This window comes from Leopardus geoffroyi, chromosome C1 (genome assembly GCF_018350155.1).
Source record: "Leopardus geoffroyi isolate Oge1 chromosome C1, O.geoffroyi_Oge1_pat1.0, whole genome shotgun sequence".
Taxonomy (NCBI): Eukaryota; Metazoa; Chordata; class Mammalia; order Carnivora; family Felidae; genus Leopardus; species Leopardus geoffroyi.
The window spans coordinates 102,887,207-102,906,832 of record NC_059328.1 but is presented as its reverse complement, the minus strand read 5'-3'; the positions used below and the strand labels follow the sequence as shown (position 1 = coordinate 102,906,832).

The window sequence follows — 19,626 nt, the reverse complement described above, 5'->3', positions numbered from 1 at the left end:
CCATCTTCCATCAAGACGCTTAGGCACTGGTGACCTACCCTGACCTACCCGTGAAGAATTAGGGGAGGCAGAGAAAAGAGGGGAGGGAGAAAGTACAAAGCTAGCAGTTGAGGGCCAAATGAGGGCAGAGAAAGCCTGAGGTGGAGGTCCAGTTCTAAGTGATAGTACACCCCCTGACTGTAGCGATCCAGGCAAGCCACCTTATGCGGCCCCCGCATAACCAAGTTTTCTACAGCTGAAGGAACCCTTCTAATCTCACCCCTAGCTTGTCCAGGCTGGCAGGGCCCAGTTACTACTATCCTGACTCTGTCTGGGTCCTCCGAGGCTCCAAAAGGTTTGGCAGCAAGCTGGGCTTCTCCACCATCCACAGCCTGGAAGGGATTGGAGAGAAACAACAAGACTTGGGATGGAGACTACTCCTCACTTCTAAGAGATCTGCTCCTCTGAGCCCCTGAGGCCCACCATCTTGTTTGATTTCTGTATGGGAAGACCCTAGGATCCAGCTCTGGACACAAGTTCCTGACTTTGGAGTGGAGTGATGGCAACGCAAACCTTGTCGTCAACTGAGCTGTGGCAGGTGGGAGGGACGAGGTTTATGTTTGTATCGAGCATATACTCAGCTTGACTAAAGAGAACCTGGATAGAGAGGCCTGCTGGAGTATCAGAGAGGGGCGGCCTCACAGAGGAGCTCTGAAATATAGCAAGAAAAGTACCCTCGGGGTGCCTGGGTGGCTCAGTCGGTTAAGTGTCAGACTTCGGCTTAAGTCATGATCTCATGGCTCGTGGGTTCAGATGCTGCATCAGGCTCTGTGCTGATTGGGTGTTTCCCTCTCTCTGCCCCTCCCCCACTCTTGTTCTTGCTCTCTCAAAAATAAATAAACATTAAAAAATTTTTTTCTTTAAATAAAAAATAAAAAAGAAAGAAAAGTACCCTCAAAGGAATGCGTACTCTGGCCCTCGGCCAGTACCCAGACTTTCCTTTTGCAGCTCCAGGCACTGGCTTTCATGCTGGCAGCCTCCTTCCACTTACCCTTACAGGCTCAGAGGAGGGCTTCCCCCTCAAGCCTCCATGTGGACTTTGTAAGGTGCTGTGTGCATAGAAATGTGGCTTCCTGCCCTTCATGGCACCAGGGCCTTGCACGAGGTTGGGAGATGAAAAGCTGGCATTACAAGGCAGCCAGTGTCTTTCATTTACTCCCAACCTCTTCAAGCCAAGTTTCCAAATAACAGGGATGGTAACTGCCCAGCGTAGCCCAAAGTCCGTTCTAAAGCTGCTTGGCAAAAAGCCACCTGACTATTACTAGCTCCCCACAGAACGGCATGTACCAAGTTGGAGCACTGTCTTCTGGTGTGTGGGTGGATTAGGTGCTATTTAACATGATAGGGCAGGCCCCTTTCCAGTTTGTACCAGCCCCTGCTATGGGCCTTCTCCATGTGTAATAGAGCCCCATTTCTCTATAAAGTTGAACTTGCTTAGAGGCCAAGAGCAGGAAGCAGAGAAGAAAAAAAAAAAGAGCTCATAATGGCTTATGGAAACATAAATGAAACGCCTGGAGAAGGGGTATATAGGCTGAGGAAATAAATATTTCCTTTTGTACACACAGAGTACAGAATCATTTATCTGTGATTTGCAGTAGTGCAAAGGAGAAGAAAGTCTATATGCTGACACGCATATAAACCTTGAACTTTTGTTGAAGACCGAGGAAGTCACTGCAAATGCCTGGACAGGTAGCAAGGCCTCTTGGATTCCAGTCTCAACTTGATCATTAGGTTGCTCTGTGACCCTAGGCAAGTGACTTTACTATTCTGGGCCTCGGTTTCTACATACATATACATATATACATATATATATATATATATATATATATATATGTACATATATATATATATATATATATATATATATATTTTTTTTTTTTAAGTAGGCTTCATGCCTAGCACAGACCCCACCATAGAGCCCACCATGGGGCTTGAACTCACAATCCTGAGATCAAGACCTGAGCTGAGATGAAGAGTTGGACACTTAACCAACTGAGCCACCCAGGCTCCCCTCTCAGTTTCCTCATCTTTACAATAAATTAGGGAAAGTTAAGTGAATGGTATATAGAAACTCTCCATATTATTTTTGCAACTTCTCTATGAATGTACAATTGTTTTAACATAAAAAGCTTTCCTAAAAAGTAAAGGGGTTACCATGTGATCCAGCAATTCCACTACTAGATATTTGCCCAAAGAAAATGAAAACACTAATTTGAAAAGATATATGTACCCCTATGTTTATTTACTGCAGCACTGTTTATAATAGCTAAGATATAGAAGCAACCTAAGTATCCATTGATAGATGAATAGATAAAAAGATGTAACACACACACACACACACACACACACACACACACACTGGAATATTACTCAGCCATAAAAAAGAATGAAATCTTGCCATTTGCAACAACATGGATGGATCTAAAGGATATAATGCTACATGAAATAAGTCAGAAAAAGATAAATACCATATGACTTCACTTACATGTGGAATTTGAGAAATAAAACAAACAAACAGAAATAAAGAGATTAAAAAACAGACAAATACAGAGGACAAATGTGTTTGCCCGTGGGGGAATGGGTGAACTAGATGAAGGGGTTAAGACTACACTTATTGTGATGAGCACTGAGAAATGTATAGAATTGTTGAATCATTATATTGTACACCTGAAAGTAATATAACACTGTATGTTAATTACACTTGAATAAAAAAATATTGTTGGAATTATATTGAATTTACAGATAAAATCTATCTGGGGAAATGTATCCTAGTATCCAAAACTTTTTGATTAATCATACTACTTTTAGTTTCAGAGTATAATCAATTTTTACTATTAAAAATTCTTTTAAAACAATGTTTACTTATTTTTGAGAGAGAGAACGAGTGGAAAGGTGAAGAGAAAGAGGGAGACAGAGAATCCCAAGCAGGCTCCATGCTGCCAGCACAGAGCCCAACGTGGGGCTCCAACTCATGAACCTTGAGATCGTGACCTGAGCCGAAATCAAGAGTCAGATGCCCGACTAACTGAGCCATCCAGGTGCCCCATAAGAACTATCCTAATTGACAAAATGTTTTGTCATTGTTTATGCTTATAATCCTCCAATTTTTCTATAATTTCTACCTACAGTGTCTCATCCATGGTAGCAGTTGAAAAACTGCCCTGAGGGGGCAGGGGAGGGAATAAAAAAAAGAAAAAAAAAAAAAAGAAAAACTGCTCTCTTGCATGCTACATGCTAAAAAGCATTCTCTATTATACTGTATATTAGCTATTTGTTAATTTTGTTTTTATTGAAAAATTATTTGATTTTTATAAAGTATAAATGAATTTTTTTGGTTCTCTAACAAATAAAATAACAATAATGTAAAAAAAAAGTAAAGGAGTTACAGGAATTATCTCCAAGATCTTCTCTAGCTCTACACTGTGATTCTGTGTTCTTGTTTATCTCCATTCATGTGAAAATAAGTCTATTCCCAGCTAGCTAAATATATTTCAAAGCAGAATTGTGCCCACTCCTCCTACCACAGACAAGATGTTGATTTTTTTTTTTTATTGCTTTTAACATATCCTATACTCGAGGCAAAAACTGAATTCTCCAAGAACATATTAAAAACACTCCATCCATATCCACTTGGTTCCTGCAAACAAGCTAATTCATCAAGTAGGGAAAAGCTGTTTCTGGCAGTCCATGCTTACAGAATCTCAGTTTTTCCCTAGCAACTAGGCTAATTATAACTCCAGCTACCTGGTAACAGCACTAGATTTTCCTGACATTGGCTGGCAGTTTTAAAGCCATCTCAGCTCTGCTGGCACTTCCTTTCCTGAGAAGGCATCAGAGCTGCTGACAGACTGGGAGAGAGGAAGCAACTACCTTCACTAGGTCAGAGTATCCAAAGAGGCTGCTCAGAACCACAGAACTTCAGAGCTGGGAGAGATGTTAGTGACCATCCTGGTCCAGCCCACACATTTTAGACACAAGGAGCCAGAGGCCCAGAAAGTGACTTGTCTTAGCCAGGAACCTGGCAGTCTTCTTGATTTCCTTCTCTCAATCTTCCCATCCCATCAATTCCCAAGTCCTACCGATATTTTACCTCCTGCATATTTCACAGATCAGTTCCCTCCCCTCTATTACTATTGCCACGGCCCTCAGGCCCTCATCATCTCTCCTGTTTGGCCTGTCCTCCTGACTTCCTGTCTTTCTTCCCTGACTCTGTCCTCCGACCCACCAGAAGGATCTAGTACTTAAAGCCCACCAATGGCTCCTTATCTTCCTCAGGATAAAGTCTACACTTTTTAAAATGGCACAAAGAACTATGCCCCAGTGCTCTTCAGCCTCATTCTGTGTCTAGCACTTAAATTAAGCAACACAAAACCACTTCCAATTCCCCACACACCATGTGATTTCTTGCCTTTGGCATTTGCTTCTGGCAAAAGCCCTTTCTTTCCACCTGACCATCCAGGACTGACTAATCATTACTCTCATTTGAAGACAAAGCTCAGGGGTCATCTCCTCAAAGAATCCTTTGTAGATTTTGCCTTCCATCTATTCTAGTCAGTCAGATTGAAACCCCAACTGCCAGCACAGTACTCAGAATGTGACAGGTATTTTGTTCATCATGTTGATTAATGAACAAATGGATAAATCCCCTGCTCACCTTTCCAATCTCATCCTACTGCAGCTATAAGCCCTTGATACTGTGTTCTGGCCCTATGGAATCACTTGAAGTATGCCAAGCACACAAGGCTTTTTCATGACTTTGTGCCCTTGTATATGCTGTTTCTTCTAAAATGCTTTCCCCATTCTTGTGGTGTCCTTTTAAGATTCAGTTCGAACTTAACACACTTGCAAAGCCTTTCCTGGTGGATTCTGTCATTCTCCTTAGGACTTCAGAGCAATCTTACATAGCTCTATGGTAGCCTTTATTATAACAGTATTATTTACTTGCTATCTTTCTCCACCAGCATCTGGCACAGTAGCTGGCATACAGTAGGCAGTCAATAGATGCTGGAATGAGTGAATACATGTGTGCAAACATGAGTAAACGAACGATGGCCAAGGTGATAATGCAAACAAGGGAAACATTTGAGACAGGAATTTAGAATGCCTATTCTTTCAACTATATCATGCTATTTCTATCAGTGTGTGAACTTAGATGTACATAACTAATAGAAAGAGGAAATAGCTTTATTATAAATCTATACAGAAATACATATTTTGTAGACATGGTTAAGGACATTATTATAAATGGAATAGAATTAAATTAGGCTCCAGAATTTATTTTCAGATTTACTTCCTAGTGACTGGAAGAAAAGGTGTTAAATATTCAAAGAAAAATTTTTCTTCTTCTCAAAAGGCAAGTATTATGACTTCTAATGAAAAGCTCTTAAAAATGAGAAAAGCTGCGTTAAGCAAAAACACACAACAAATTGTTTTGGGTCAAGGCTTCCACAATATTTTAAACTAACTATAACAGTTACGGGAAAGTTGCTGCAAAAGTTTTTTTTTATTGTGGTAAAATATATATAATATAAAATTTACCATTTTAACCATTTTTAAGTATACAGTTCAGCGACCTTAAATACATGCGTATTGTTGTACAGCTATCCATATCCAGAACTTTTTCCCAAATGACTATACCCATTAAACAATATCTCCCCCTTCTGCACCCTTCCCCAGCCTCTGGCAACCACCATTCTACTGTTTGTCTCTATGCTTTTGACTACTCTAGGTACCTTATATAAGTGAAACCATATAATAGTTGTTCTTTTGTGACTGGTTTATTTCACTTAGCATAATGTCCTCAAATTTCACCCATGCTGACACATGTGTCAGACTTTCTTTCCTTTTTAGGGCTGAACAATATCCCCTTGCACATGGGTCCCACATTTTGTCTATCCATTCATCTGTCAACGGACATTCAGGCTGCCTCTACCCTTTTGCTACCGTGAATGATTTTGCTACGAACGTGTGTGTGCAAATATCTGTTTGAGTCCCTGCTTTCACTTCTTTGAGGTACATACTTAGAAGTGGAACTGCTGGATCATAGCATAATTCTAGGTTTAACTTTTTCAGGAATCATCATGCCAATTTCCACAGCAGCTTCCTGGGAATACACAGGGTGTCCAGTTTTTCCACACCCTGGCCAATATATGTTACTTTCCAGTTTTTGGGGGGTAGGGTTTTTTTTTGTGCCTGTTTTGTTTATATAGTAGTTGGCCTAATAGCTGTGAAGATGATACATTTTTTAAGCCAAGAACACGAATACTTGTTACAACTATTTAATGAATGGAGCCTCCCTACATTCTTCTTACTTCTTCTCCCAAAAAGAGGAGGAAATGGACAGGCACACCATCACAGACCTCAGAAAGCTGAGAACGAGGAGTCACACACACAGTGGGCACAGACCCGGGCCTACAAGGGCTGTGCTCACACCAGACTGCCAGAGAACTATTTACAATTAAAAAAAATTTTTTTTAATCTTTATTTATTTTTGAGAGAGAGAGAGACAGTGTGTGAGCAGGGGAGCAGCAGAGAGAGAGGGAGACACAGAATCTGCAGCAGGTTCCAGGCTCTGAGCTGTCAGCACAGAGCCCCATGCGGGGCTCGAACTCACGAACTGGAGATCGCGACCTGCGCCAAAGTCAGACACTCAACCGACTGAACCACCCCGGCGCCCTCCAGAGAACTATTTTTATTTTTATTTTTATTTGTTTTTTTAACGTTTATTTATTTTTGAGACAGACAGAGCATGAACGGGGGAGGGGCAGAGAGAGAGGGAGACACAGAATCGGAAGCAGTCTCCAGGCTCTGAGCCATCAGCCCAGAGCCTGACGTGGGGCTCAAACTCATGAACTGTGGGATCATGACCTGAGCTGAAGTCAGACGCTCAACCGACTGAGCCACCCAGGCTCCCCAGAGAACTATTTTTAAATAAATAACCTGAGAGGGCACCCACGCTCTAGTATGTGTCTCCAACTATGCAGGATAGTAATAATCCTTCACACTTATTTAACATCTAACACATTAAAACACGTTTGCATTTTGGGATGAGGGCAGGGCAGGAGTTTGTCTCCCTTTTAGGAAACAAAGGCTCGAAGAAGTTATGGACAAGGCCAAGGACATGTAGCTAGGAATATATAGATTCAAAATTCAGGTTTTCTGACTGGGTCCAAAAGTTGTGTCCCTACATTTTGATATCCCCCAAAGATATTAGTCCTTCTGTAATAACTTTCCACTGGTTCAAGTCAAAGTTCCTAAATTATATAGCCCGACGGAGTTCTGTGGGACTTCACTGAACTTTTGGGTGCTTAGAACAGCAAGGCCGCATGTATACTGTTATCCATCATATTACCAAAACCTAAAGAAATCAGGCTAGAACTAAAGAAAATCAGTCAGTGAACCAAAAAGAAATTTAACAAAGAAAACAGATCTTAAAATTCCTCACCGCAAGAAAACAATATTTTAGTAACTATTTGTGGTGATGGATGTTAACTTATTGTGGTGATCGTTTTGCAATATGTACGTATATCAAATCATTATTTTGTACACCTAAAATAAATACAATATGTCCACCATATCTGAATTACAAAGAAGATAGTTCTTAAAAAATAAAAAACCAAGATGAACTGAATTAAAAACCTGACCAACCTAATGACAAAGTATTAAATCAAGATGCTGAAAAGTGTTGCATTATAACCAATCACAGTCATAATAATTTTTGCAAAAGCCAAGGACGTTTTACTATTACTAAAGAAAATAATTGGTTTTAAAAACCAGAAACTTAATGAACCCAGCCTTTCTTATTTATTCTTTCTGGAGGAACATTTGTATTTGAGGGTGACAGTAGATCTGCTGTGATGGGGACACTTGGATTATACTATTTATTTACAGGCAAACTACAATGGAGAATTGAGACAAATAGAACAAATGGTCCCAAATCCACTACTGAGGGGAAAAAAACTGACTTGAAATTAAAAAATGGCGGCACCTGGGTGGCTCAGTCAGTTAAGCGTCCAACTTCAGCTCAGGTCATGACCCCACAGTTCGTGAGTTCGAGCCCCACATGGGGCTCTGTGCTGACAGCTCAGAGCCTGGAGCCTGCTTCGGATTCTGTGTCTCCCTCTCTCTGCCCCTCCCCTGCTCATGCTCTGTCTCTGTCTCTCAAATATAAATAAGCATTAAAAAAGAATTTAAAAAAATAAATAAACAAATGATTGCACTTATCCAGTAATTGGATTTATCTGGATAATTCTGCCATCTCTCAATTTGTCACCATAATGGCAAATACTTCTTGAGGGCTTAGTGTCTGATAGGCATTGTGCTGTTTTCAACTAATTGGCTCATTTAATCCTCCCTCAAGTCCTATAAGATAGGTGCTATTAGCACACCCACTTCAGCTCAGAGAAATTATAGTATTTTCCCAAATTAATGCAGGTAGCAAGTAGTTAATCAAGATTCTATCTCAGGTCTGTTGGGTTCATTGCTCTTAACTACTATGCCCATGATCACCGAATGGTAGAAATGATGAAAATTTAGGAGACAAATAAAGCCAGTAGGCTGTTTAGCATGATTTTTAAAATCTACTACAGAAGCATGCTATGTATAAACTTCAAAGTTTGTTCAGGAAAAATACCGTCTGCAAGACGAGAGACCGCAGCTCAAAGAAGTCAGGCAGCTGGAGGGCCAACATACAATGAAACACAACTCTTCCAACTCCTGTCTAAAGGCCCAGACCACTTTAACCTTCTGGTATCAATTATGTCATATTTAAACACGGACTCTGCCTGGTCCAGGATGATGACATTCAGTTTTTCCTGAAGGTTTTGTTATCGGATCTGGCCTTGTCAGATTTTAAATTCCATTCTTTTTTTTTTTTTTAATTTTTTTTTTTTCAACGTTTATTCATTTTTGGGACAGAGAGAGACAGAGCATGAATGGGGGAGGGGCAGAGAGAGAGGGAGACACAGAATCGGAAACAGGCTCCAGGCTCTGAGCCATCAGCCCAGAGCCTGACGCGGGGCTCGAACTCACGGACCGCGAGATCGTGACCTGGCTGAAGCCGGACGCTTAACCGACTGCGCCACCCAGGCGCCCCTTAAATTCCATTCTTAAAATGGAATCTTAAATCTTTTTTAAAGCAACCTCGGGTAATAATAAATTCACACAAGTTTAACAAGTAGTCATCATGGGGTAAGACTCAGGAGACGGTGGTTTTGTGTGCTGTGTGGGGACTGGGTGTTTACCACACAGCAGTGGATTTCATAAATTCCAGGGTTGGGCATATTTCTACGCCACACTCAGCTATCACGAGAAGATGCAGGATTGGATGATCAACAACGAGGAAGTCAGCCAAGATGCCACCCAGAAATTATTCACCAGAGCAGCTGCAGTCCAGAAATGCTAACAAGCCAGTCTCCCTAGGGGTGGGCCATACTCAGCTGTGGTTCACTTACAGCATTTTCTCACTTAACTTTGCTCCAGAATCAGGAGCTGTATGTACCGCAGTGGTTTCTCCCTTCTGTGCTTTATGCATTCAGAATGGTCTTCCCACAAACACTGAACCTACAATTAATATTTGCTACAGAGAGGGGGCAGTGGTACCTCATCATGGAGGCATATGCCCCAGCTTCTTTGTGCTGAGGGTAAGCAATCTCTTCCTGTGGTTTTTCTTTTTTTTTATTGCTTACAAAAATGGACATTCAATAGAAAAGCCTGCAGCCTCACAGAACCAATTTTTATGTATAATGCAATACTATTTTGTTAATCCATAGCTAGTATGAGTTTTAAGATTATTTCTGAATTCTCTGAATAGCTCGAAAAAAAGAAACCCTTAACTCATTTCTAATTTACTTGCTTTGAAGTGGATTCTTCTAGGTTTTTACATAATTCTCTATTACAACTCCTCATGTGATTAAATATCCGCGTTGCTGCCTTTACGATTAAGGATTATATCGATTTTAGTCTCTCCCTCAATCAACTACCTGAGGACTTGCTACTTGGAAAGAGAAAGATCGAACCCTTGGGGAACCTGAGTGGTTCAGTCGGTTGGGCATCCAACTTTAGCTCAGGTCATGATCTCACAGTTTGTGAGTTTGAGTCCCACATTGGGCTCTGCCCTGACAGCACAGAGCCTGCTTCGAATCCTGTCCCCGCCCCTCCCTGGCCCCCTCCCCCCCCGCCCCTCCCCTGCTCATTCTCTCCCTCTTAAAAATAAATAAACTTAAAAAAAAAAAAAAAGATTGAACCCTCTCTCCAGCCCTTTTCTATTAAAGTTTCCCACTATTTCCCTTGCCTGCAGCCATCATGGTGAAATGTTTGTCTACACTAAGATAGTAATTTTTCACTCTTTAGTGAATATCTCAACAAAAATCTGCTGTGGCAAAAATACATAAAATGGTAAAACAATTACTATTCCACAAGAGACTTACACTACATGTTTCACAAACACTGGTTTTATTTAAAAGAGTCATGCATACAACACCCAAGTTATCGCAGATTCTGACTCAGCTGGGTGTGATTTCATGTTTTTACTATATTTAAAGAAGTGTCCTTCTAACGCTAAAGAAAAATCAAGCTAAGTTTGGTCACAGAACAGGGCTCTAAATTCATACCTGAACCACCTGACTTACCATGTGATGCACCGCCATGTCACCCCAGATGTGTCTTCACCCACACAGCTGACTGTCACTGTCATTGTCCTAACCTTATGGACTCACAGTGTGACTTGTAAGGATGAACATAAGACATATTCATGGGTATGGCTGAGGGTGAGATTAAGAAAGCCAAACCTCTTTCTCACTTTAAAATCTCATAATAACTATTACTACTGGTATTACTACTGGTGAACTACTACCCCCCCCCCCCCACATACATCTAAAGCTATGAATTTACAACGTGCTGTGATATAAGTCTTCTTACTTAATCTTCATGGCTGCTGTTTATTCATACTCTCTACAAATAATTTTCAGTGCCTATGGTGCTGTGCAGTATTCTTAATGCCAACTCTACAGGGGCTGGGACAGGCTCAGAAAGGTTAAGGAACTTGGCCAGGTTGCCTGATTGTCCAGGGCTCCAGCTGGCGTGTTTTTCTGATCGCTTGTCCTTCCATCAAAATGGAGCTGCCCATGGCAGCTGGGTGGCTCTGTCAGTTAAGTGTCTGACTTCGGCTCAGGTCATGATCTGAAGGCTCGTGGGTTCGAGCCCTGCAACGGGCTCTGTGCTGACAGCTCAAAGCCTGGAGCCTGTTTCGGATTCTGTGTCTCCCTCTCTCTCTCTGCCCCTCTCCCGCTTGTGCTTTGTTTCTCTCTCTCTCTCAAAAATAAATAAACATTAAAAAAAAATTTTTTTTTTAAATGGAACCGCCCAAAGTGGCTTCTGTCAATCACTACATAGTGGGATAAACTAATTTCAACTATGATATTAATGATTGATAATGGCTTTATGTGTTTTGCTTTCCAAAGAAGAAGGCCATTTTAATTTAAACTTTTAGTGCTTCCCAAATAATCAGAGCCAAATGAGATGAGTAATACGACAGATGGAGCACAAAAAGATTTGGTAAGAAGGGAAGGAAGGCCACACGGTAGCCTGAGAGCTCTTAAGTCATGTTAGTTAAGTACCTGACGACTCTGTACTTAAGACTGGGAAAAGACAGAGCCTAGTGGCAAACAGGGTTCTCACCTCTGCATGCGACAATGTCCTGTGACTACTCCCTCACCCTGCCCCTCTAGAATCTTCTTAATCACACTTCTCCAGGAGAGGAATGGTGCCATCCCATGCCTCACCCAAAATGTTCCCTGAAGACTATCTCCATTAGCCAGCGTAGAGGAGAGGGTGAGACCAAATGATTCAAGCAGTCAGTTGATTCAAGCTAAAAACAAAACAAAACAAAAAACCCTTTCCCTCAAATGATCTAAGAAACTGACCCTTCCTTCAGCCTTGCTTGGGAGACAGTTAATGGAAAAGTGCTCCTCCCTCTGCCCAATGAACAAATTCATTCACTATTCCTATCCTGAGGCAAAGACTGCCATTCATTCTCCCTGCCTCTCCATCTCTCTGCATTACCAGCCCTTACTTGGCAATATCTTCTTTGACCTTGACCCTGGCAACTCCATGGAGAATTGCTCACTCAACAGCCACATAACAGATGAAAGGTGAGTCTGGACCAATTTCAGGAAAGTTCAGGTTAAAACATGGAAATCCAGGACAGAGCAAAAACAGAGCTAAATCCCTTAGAATTTAGCTGTGCACATGAATTGAATTTACCAAATAATTGGATTTCAAAGACACCAGTTATTCCTCTGATCCAACATATTATCTGGCAGCCTGCAAAAGCTTCCCAACCTTCTTCTCAAGAGGATTGGGCAGGCACACACAGACAACGATAATATTTGTATACAGTCTTCTGGTGTAAACAGCTGGAGATCTAGAAGCTCTGAAAAAGCCAGAGGCAACCAGCTCTAGCCAGGTCACTCGGGCCACTTCAGAGCTCGCCCAGACACTAAGGGGGCTGAGGAAACCAATACTGTGGTAAACAGTTAGGAAGCTTCATCCCAAAGCCTAGTGTCCTCTTACCAAGGTGCTGCCTCATCTCACCCCCAGTTAGCCACCACCCCCCCCCACCTTCCCCACCAAAATCACTCACCCATCAACCAAGACCGGGAAGCACCGCCCTCTCCCCCCACTTAGGCAAGCTGTTAGGCTGTTAGCACCCTCTTCTTCATTCTTAGGTGAACTAGTCCTAAGCCTGAAGATACCTAAAATTTGGTCTTTAAAGCTTATCTGGATAATCATCTTCCAAAACAGATAAGAATTTCTCAGGGAACAGAACCATGCTCAGCGCCTGCCCTTTGCTCCATCAACTCTCTCTCTGCCCCCACTGGGCCAGAACGAGAAGGAGCCCTTCTCTAGCTGAAGGTATGACCTGGAAACTACCTGCTGGGGCCCTGAAAAAATGCAAATTTCTAGGGGGTGCCTGGCTAGATCAATCCTAAGACCATGTGACCCTTGGGGTCCCAAGTTTGAGCCCCATGTTGGGTGTAGAGATTATGAAAACAAACTTTTAAAAATATGCACATTTCCAAGCTCCCCTTGCCTTGCATTAGTAAATCAGAATCCCTGGGGGTGAGACAGGGAATCTACATTTTAAACCAGCTCCCAAAGGTGATTATTCTGAATACCTCCACAGGTGTTTGAGAGCCTCTGATTTAGTCCAGCTCCCTCTCTTTACACAGAAGGAAAGTGCAAAATGGGCACAAAGGAGGTGAAATGGGCTTGTCCGAGGTCACTGGGCTGGTCAGGTTCAGGCGACCTGCCCTGGGGTGTGGAACCCACCTCCCTCCCTAATTAGCAATGCGGGAGATAGAATGAGCCTTAGAAAGAGCCCGGGTAAGGTAGCGGTGGGTGGGCCGCCTCCTGCACTCACCCGCTTGTAGATGTCCTCCCGGCTGGCCTCATACTTCTGTTGCATGCGTTCCTCCAGGAAGTAGATGCGCAGCTTGAGGCTGAAGTTCTCCTTCTTCAGGTCATTGAGATGCTGGGACAGAGTGCGATATCCATTAGACATGGTGGGCAGCCCATGGGGAGCAGCATGCCCGATCGCCCCCTCACCCTAGGAACATAGTGCAGCTGCACCGCGGCCTGAAGCGAGCCGCCGCCCGGACGCTGAGGCTATGGCGACATGACCCCGGTGGCTGGCGCTCTCTCGGGGACCTGGGACCGGGGCTCACTGCTCTGGGTGCCTGAGCGCAGCGCACTTTCCTTTTTTACCTCTGGGAGATATTTGCGGAATCCCTGACAGAGGAACAAGCTGCGTGAACTCAGACACAAGTGGTGTAACCCGACTCCGAGCCGGGACTGGGCTGTCACCCTCCCCGAGCCTCCCAGGCCCAACTATAGGCAGTTAACGGCTTCTCGGAAAAGAGAAAATGGACCCCCAGAAGTTTCCAGGAAATGGGGAGGGGGAATACTTCAAGGTGCTGGTGGGCTTGCACAAAATAGAAGGACATGAAGGTCTGTGTGTGTGAGTGGGCACTTAAGTTTTTGGTGGTTGATTTGCACAGTAAAACCCAAAGGAGGGTGCGTGGCTGGCTCAGTTGGTACAGCATGCGACCCTTGATCTCAGGGTGTGAGTTCAAGCTCCACGTTGGTTGGGAGTAGAGTTTACGAAAGTAAACAAAAAACAAACCAAAGCAGTGTGGCCAGAGCAAGCAAGCATGCTCTATAGGAAAAAGCATGTGTACATAAAATGGGGACCACATGTCAAACACCCCCTTTCTGTCAGGTGCAAATCTTAAGGAGCTATTTACTGGTGGGTTCTCCAATTTCCTTTGATGATCCAGGGCTCACCTCTAATCAGTTCCTTCCCAGTTTTCCTCCCTGGACTTCTCAAGCCCTGAGGCAGTTAATTAAATAAACAGCCTTTACTAAAACCATGGGCCTCCCACCTCCCACTCCTCCCACTCCCCCCACTCCTCCCACCTCCCACTTCCCCTCCTAGTTCCCTGTGGAATCATTGCAAACTGTTTACCAGTTAGACTGCCTCACAAAGAGGTGGGGTCAAAGGCTCCTTCCTCCAAGGGATGATGGAAAGAAAGGGTTGGGGGAGGGAGGGAGGCAGGCGTCAGTCTGGAGCCCAGAGATTTCAGCCAGTCACTGGTTCTTAACTCAGGCACCTGCCAAGTGGAGCCAGGCACTCATCACCAGATCCTGCTCGTAAAGCAATTTAAGATCCTTGAGTGACAGCTGCAACATTAGCAGGAAGTATTATTTATATCACATCACACGGGACGTTGAAGGTGACCGGGAGACCATCCCACAGCACAGACATGAAACCCAGGTTCTTGTGCCAGTAATACTAGGTTGAAAAAAAATTAATATTAACATCTAAAGTAAAGGCAACTAAAACCTTTATACTTAAATCAAATACTCATTTCTTCCCTCACCTACCTGCTCTTCGTTCTTCTAATTCTTAATTCCTCATAATAATTCTAATCAACATTTCCTGAGGACCCACCAGATAGTATGAATGAAACAAAGATGAAGACAGTTCCAACTCTCAAAGAGCTGGGTGGCCATATACATATGGGGTGTGTTTTACACTAGAATCCTCCAATCCTGTGTGTTTTTCAAACTTTTTACGTTTTATACTGCAATCCAGTACACACACACGTATGCACACATACATAACTGAAGTAAAAGTTTCACCAAGTAATGTTACCGTCACTATGTGTGATGTGCTCTCATATTTTCTATTCTATTTTTCTTCTGGGGAGTGACCCACTGAATTGACTTCATGACCCACAGGTATGTTTCATACTAAAATTTGAAAAGCATTGCATCTATGGGAACCCAGAAGAAAGAGTGATTAATTCGCACTGGAATGATGAGAAAAAGCTACACTAAGAGTTGCAGTTGCACTGTCCTTTGAAAGACAGAAAAAGTTTGAGTGAATAAAGTGGTCTCAGGAGGGCATAATAAGAACTGAACATTCTCTCTAATAAATGTGGGTTATAAGTAGGCAAAACATTTCTTACCATTGACTGTATCTTAAGACAAAATATTCGTTTCTAAAAAGTGTACACATTTAAAATTCATTTAGCTATTTTCATTAAATCCATGCTTTGAGAATAAATGAGTGTCATTCAGGCTTAGAGACCGTGAAGAAGAGGGAAATCTAAATAAAAACTCAGAAGATCCTTTTCTGGTCTGACCTGTTACTAAATAGCTGTATGACCTTGGAAATTCACTTCTCCAGAGGCCTAAGTGTCCTCATTTATAAAATGAAGTGGTTGGAAAGTAGGTGGTTTTTTAAGACCCTTTTCTGGTCTAAGCTCCTAGAGGAATAACCTACTTACAATCTACTTATTATCTACCTACTACCATTTTGCACAGGGGGAACAGGCTGTCAGATTCTAGATTAGTGTTTAATCGTGATTTTGATGTCTCCTTAGATTCTTTTATCACATAAGATAATTTAATAGAAGTTTTAAGGAGCACCTGGGTGGCTCAGTCGGTTAAGCATCTGACTTTGGCTCAGGTCATGATCTCATTGCTTGTGAGTTAGAGCCCTTGCATAGGGCTCTGTGCTGACAGCTCAGAGCCTGGAGCCTGCTTCGGATTCTGTGTCTCCCTCTCTCTGCCCCTCCCCCACTTGTGCTCTGGCTCTCTCAAAAATAAATAAACATTAAAAATATTTTAAAAATAGGGGTGCCTGGGTGGCTCAGTCGGTTAAGCGTCCTACTTCAACTCAGGTCATGATCTCACAGTTTGTGGGTTCGAGCCCCGTGTTGGGGTCTGTGCTGACAGCTCAGAGCCTAAATCCTACTTCAGATTCTATGTCTCCTTCTCTCTCTGATCCTCCCCAACTCGCACTGTCTCTCTGTCTCTCCCTCAAAAATAAAGAATAAATTTTTTTTAATATTTAAAAAATAAATAAACAAGTTTTATGAAGGGGCACCTGGGTGGCTCGGTTGGTTAAGCGTCCAACTCTTGATCTCAGCTCAGGTCTTGATCTCAGGGTCTTGAGTTCAAGCCCTACACTGGGCTCCATGCTGGGAATGGGAGCCTACTTAAGAAAAAAAAGTTTTATGGAAAGTAAGGTTCCATATGAATGCAGGGTATTCTTACCCAACCTGGATATTTCTTTCTGCACATTTTTTTATATATAATTTATTGTCAAATTGGTTTCCATACAACACCCAGTGCTCATCCCAACAGATGCCCTCCTCAATGTCCATCACCCACTTTCCCCTCTCCCCCACCCCCCATCAACCCTCAGTTTGTTCTCAGTATTCAAGAGTCTCTTATGGTTTGCCTCCTTCCCTCTCTGTAACTTATTTTTCCCCCTCCCCTTCCCCCTGGTCTTCTGTTAAGTTTCTCAGGATCCACATAAGAGTGAAAACATATGATATCTGTCTTTCTCTGACTAACTTATTTCACTTAGCGTAATACTCTCCAGTGTCATTCACGTTGCTGCAAATGGCAGGATTTCATTCTTTCTCATTGCCAAGTAGTATTCCATTGTATATATAAACCACATCTTCTTTATCCATTCGTCAGTTGATGGACATTTAGGCTCTTTACATAATTTGGCTATTATTGAAAGTGCTGCTATAAACATTGGGGTGCAAGTGCCCCTGTGCATCAGCACTCCTGTATCCCTTGGGTAAATTCCTAGCAGCGCTATTGCTGGATCATAGGGTAGATCTATTTTTAATTTTTTGAGGAATCTCCACACTGTTTTCCAGAGCGGCTGCACCAGTTTGCATTCCCACCAACAGTGCAAGAGGGTTCCCGTTTCTCCACATCCTCTCCAGCATCTATAGTCTCCTGATTTGTTCATTTTAGTCACTCTGTCATGAGATGGTCTCTCAGTGTGGTTTTGATTTGTATTTCCTTGATGAGGAGTGACATTGAGCATCTTTTCATGTGCCTGTTGGCCATCTGGATGTTTTCTTTAGAAAAGTGTCTATTCATGTCCTCTGCCCATTTCTTCATTGGACTATTTGTTTTTCGGGTGTGGAGTTTAGTGAGTTCTTTACAGATGTTAAATACTAGCCCTTTATCCAATATGTCATTTGCAAATCTTTTTCCCATTCCATTGGTTGCCTTTTAGTTTCGTTGATTATATCCTTTGCAGTGCAAAAGCATTTTATCTTGATGAGGTCCCAATAGTTCATTTTTGCTTTTAATTCCCTTGCCTTTGGAGATGCGTCAAGTAAGAAACTGCTGCGGCTGAAGTCAGAGAGTTTTTTTCCTGATTTCTCCTCTAGGGTTTTGATGGTTTCCTGTCTCACATTCAGGTCCTTCATCCATTTGGAGTTTATTTTTGTGAATGGTGTAAGAAAGTGGTCTAGTTTCATTCTTCTGCATGTTGCTGTCCAGTTCTCCCAGCACCATTTGTTAAAGTGACTGTTTTTTTTTTCCATTGGATATTCTTTCCTGCTTTGTCAAAGATTAGTTGGCCATACATTTGTGGGTACAATTCTGGAGTCTCTATTCTATTCCATTGGTCTATGTGTCTGTTTTTGTGCCATCTTTCTGCACATTAATGCGTGTTTTCTCTTATACCCAGTGATACTTTGCTTTTCTATCTCTCTGGCCCTTATTCTGTTTCTTCCCCCCCACCCCCAGGTCCTTAAAGTAAGTGCCTAAACAATGGTTAGTTCTCCCCCTTCTGATTGTGTTCTCTTCATACTTTCTCCCTCAGAGATATTATCCACTTTTAGGGCTATTGCTGTTGTCTCCCAAACAACCCCTAAACCTTCCCTAAGTTCTCTCCCCCAAGATCTAGCCCTACACATCCAGCTCTTTGCTCAACTTGAATGCTCCATTCTCACAGCAGACCTCAGAGCAAAGACTTTTGCAACAGTGTGTCATGTCTGCCAGACTTCACTACAGCCATCTGTTCTCCATATTATAGTCAAAGTAATGTTTTCAAAGCTCAAATCTTATCCTGACATCTCCCTTACTTAAAGCCCTTCACAGGCATCCCATCACTCTTAGAATAAAGGAAAACGCTATCACATCCCCTCAAGAAACCCTGACTCCTTTTTCAAGTCCTAGTTCTGATCCCACCCAAACAAAAGCCTTCCCTGCTACCCCAGCCTGGAAAGAGGTCTCCCTCTTTGAACTCCTAAGGCAAACATCAATATTTGCAAGTGTTCATATGGTGCCTCATGACATTGCTTGTCTGTGGTCTTCAAGGATTATTTACATCTTTTAGGGCTCTTTAACTTTTCCCGTGTTTGTGTCTCTCCGACTAGTCTGTGAGCTGCCCAAGGGAAGGCCCAGGACTCACTTGTCGTTCTCTATTCCTTCAGCTCCCACAACAGCCAAGCAGAGCTCCCCAGGAACATTCAGCCCACTGTGCAGTCACAGCCCGCTTACAATCACCTTGACCACACTAGAGTGTTTCGAGGGCTGAAAAGGCATATTTGGTATCTGTGCTCTGTCACTGCACAGTATTTAGGAAGCAACCCCTAAATATTTGTTGAATTAATGAATAGATAAGTATTCCATATGTATTTTATTTCTTGCTGATTTGATTTGTTAGTTAGGACCTAGCCTGCTGTTATTATTCTCACAATTTTCCAATAATATAGAAATGTGTGTTTTAATAGCTCCAAAGAAACTACATTTGCTAGAATGGTTACTGTAGAAAAAGTTTATATGCCCATCTAGACCTTTTTCCTGAACTCCAATCTGTGTCTAACTTCCTAGTAGAAATGGCCACTCGAATAGAGAGAGACCTGTCATACTTGCGGCATCTGAACGTGAACTCCTGATCTTTCCTAGCAGACACGTTTCTTCCCCAGTGGATCCCATTTCAATTTGTAACAGTTGTTTGGGCCAAAACAGTTGTTTGGGCCAAAACCTTTCTGGTCTCTTCTCTCTCATATACATCATCTCACCTGTCTGTAAATCTTATTATCTCTATATCTGTTTATAAAGTACCACTGCACTGGACCTCTACCACTCTGGCCCAAGATACTGTGATTGATGTCTCCCCTAAATTATTTAAAGAACCCCCTTAACTGGTCTCTCTGCTCCCACTCTTGCTCCCCTATTCTATTCTTAACAGAGCAGCCA

At 42.5% G+C, this 19,626-nt stretch overlaps 1 protein-coding gene across 20 annotated transcripts in view; it reads right to left on the bottom strand.

Moving 5' to 3' along the window:
• The window catches only part of LOC123598569 (phosphodiesterase 4D interacting protein), a 223,381-nt gene that overhangs the window by 129,812 nt on the left and 73,943 nt on the right, over positions 1 to 19,626 (bottom strand). For all 20 annotated transcript variants that reach the window (XM_045478847.1, XM_045478851.1, XM_045478850.1 and 17 more), the window contains exon 4: positions 13,460 to 13,570. In XM_045478847.1, the coding sequence (XP_045334803.1) occupies positions 13,460 to 13,570 (111 nt within the window). The remainder of the gene's footprint in view (positions 1 to 13,459; positions 13,571 to 19,626) is intronic.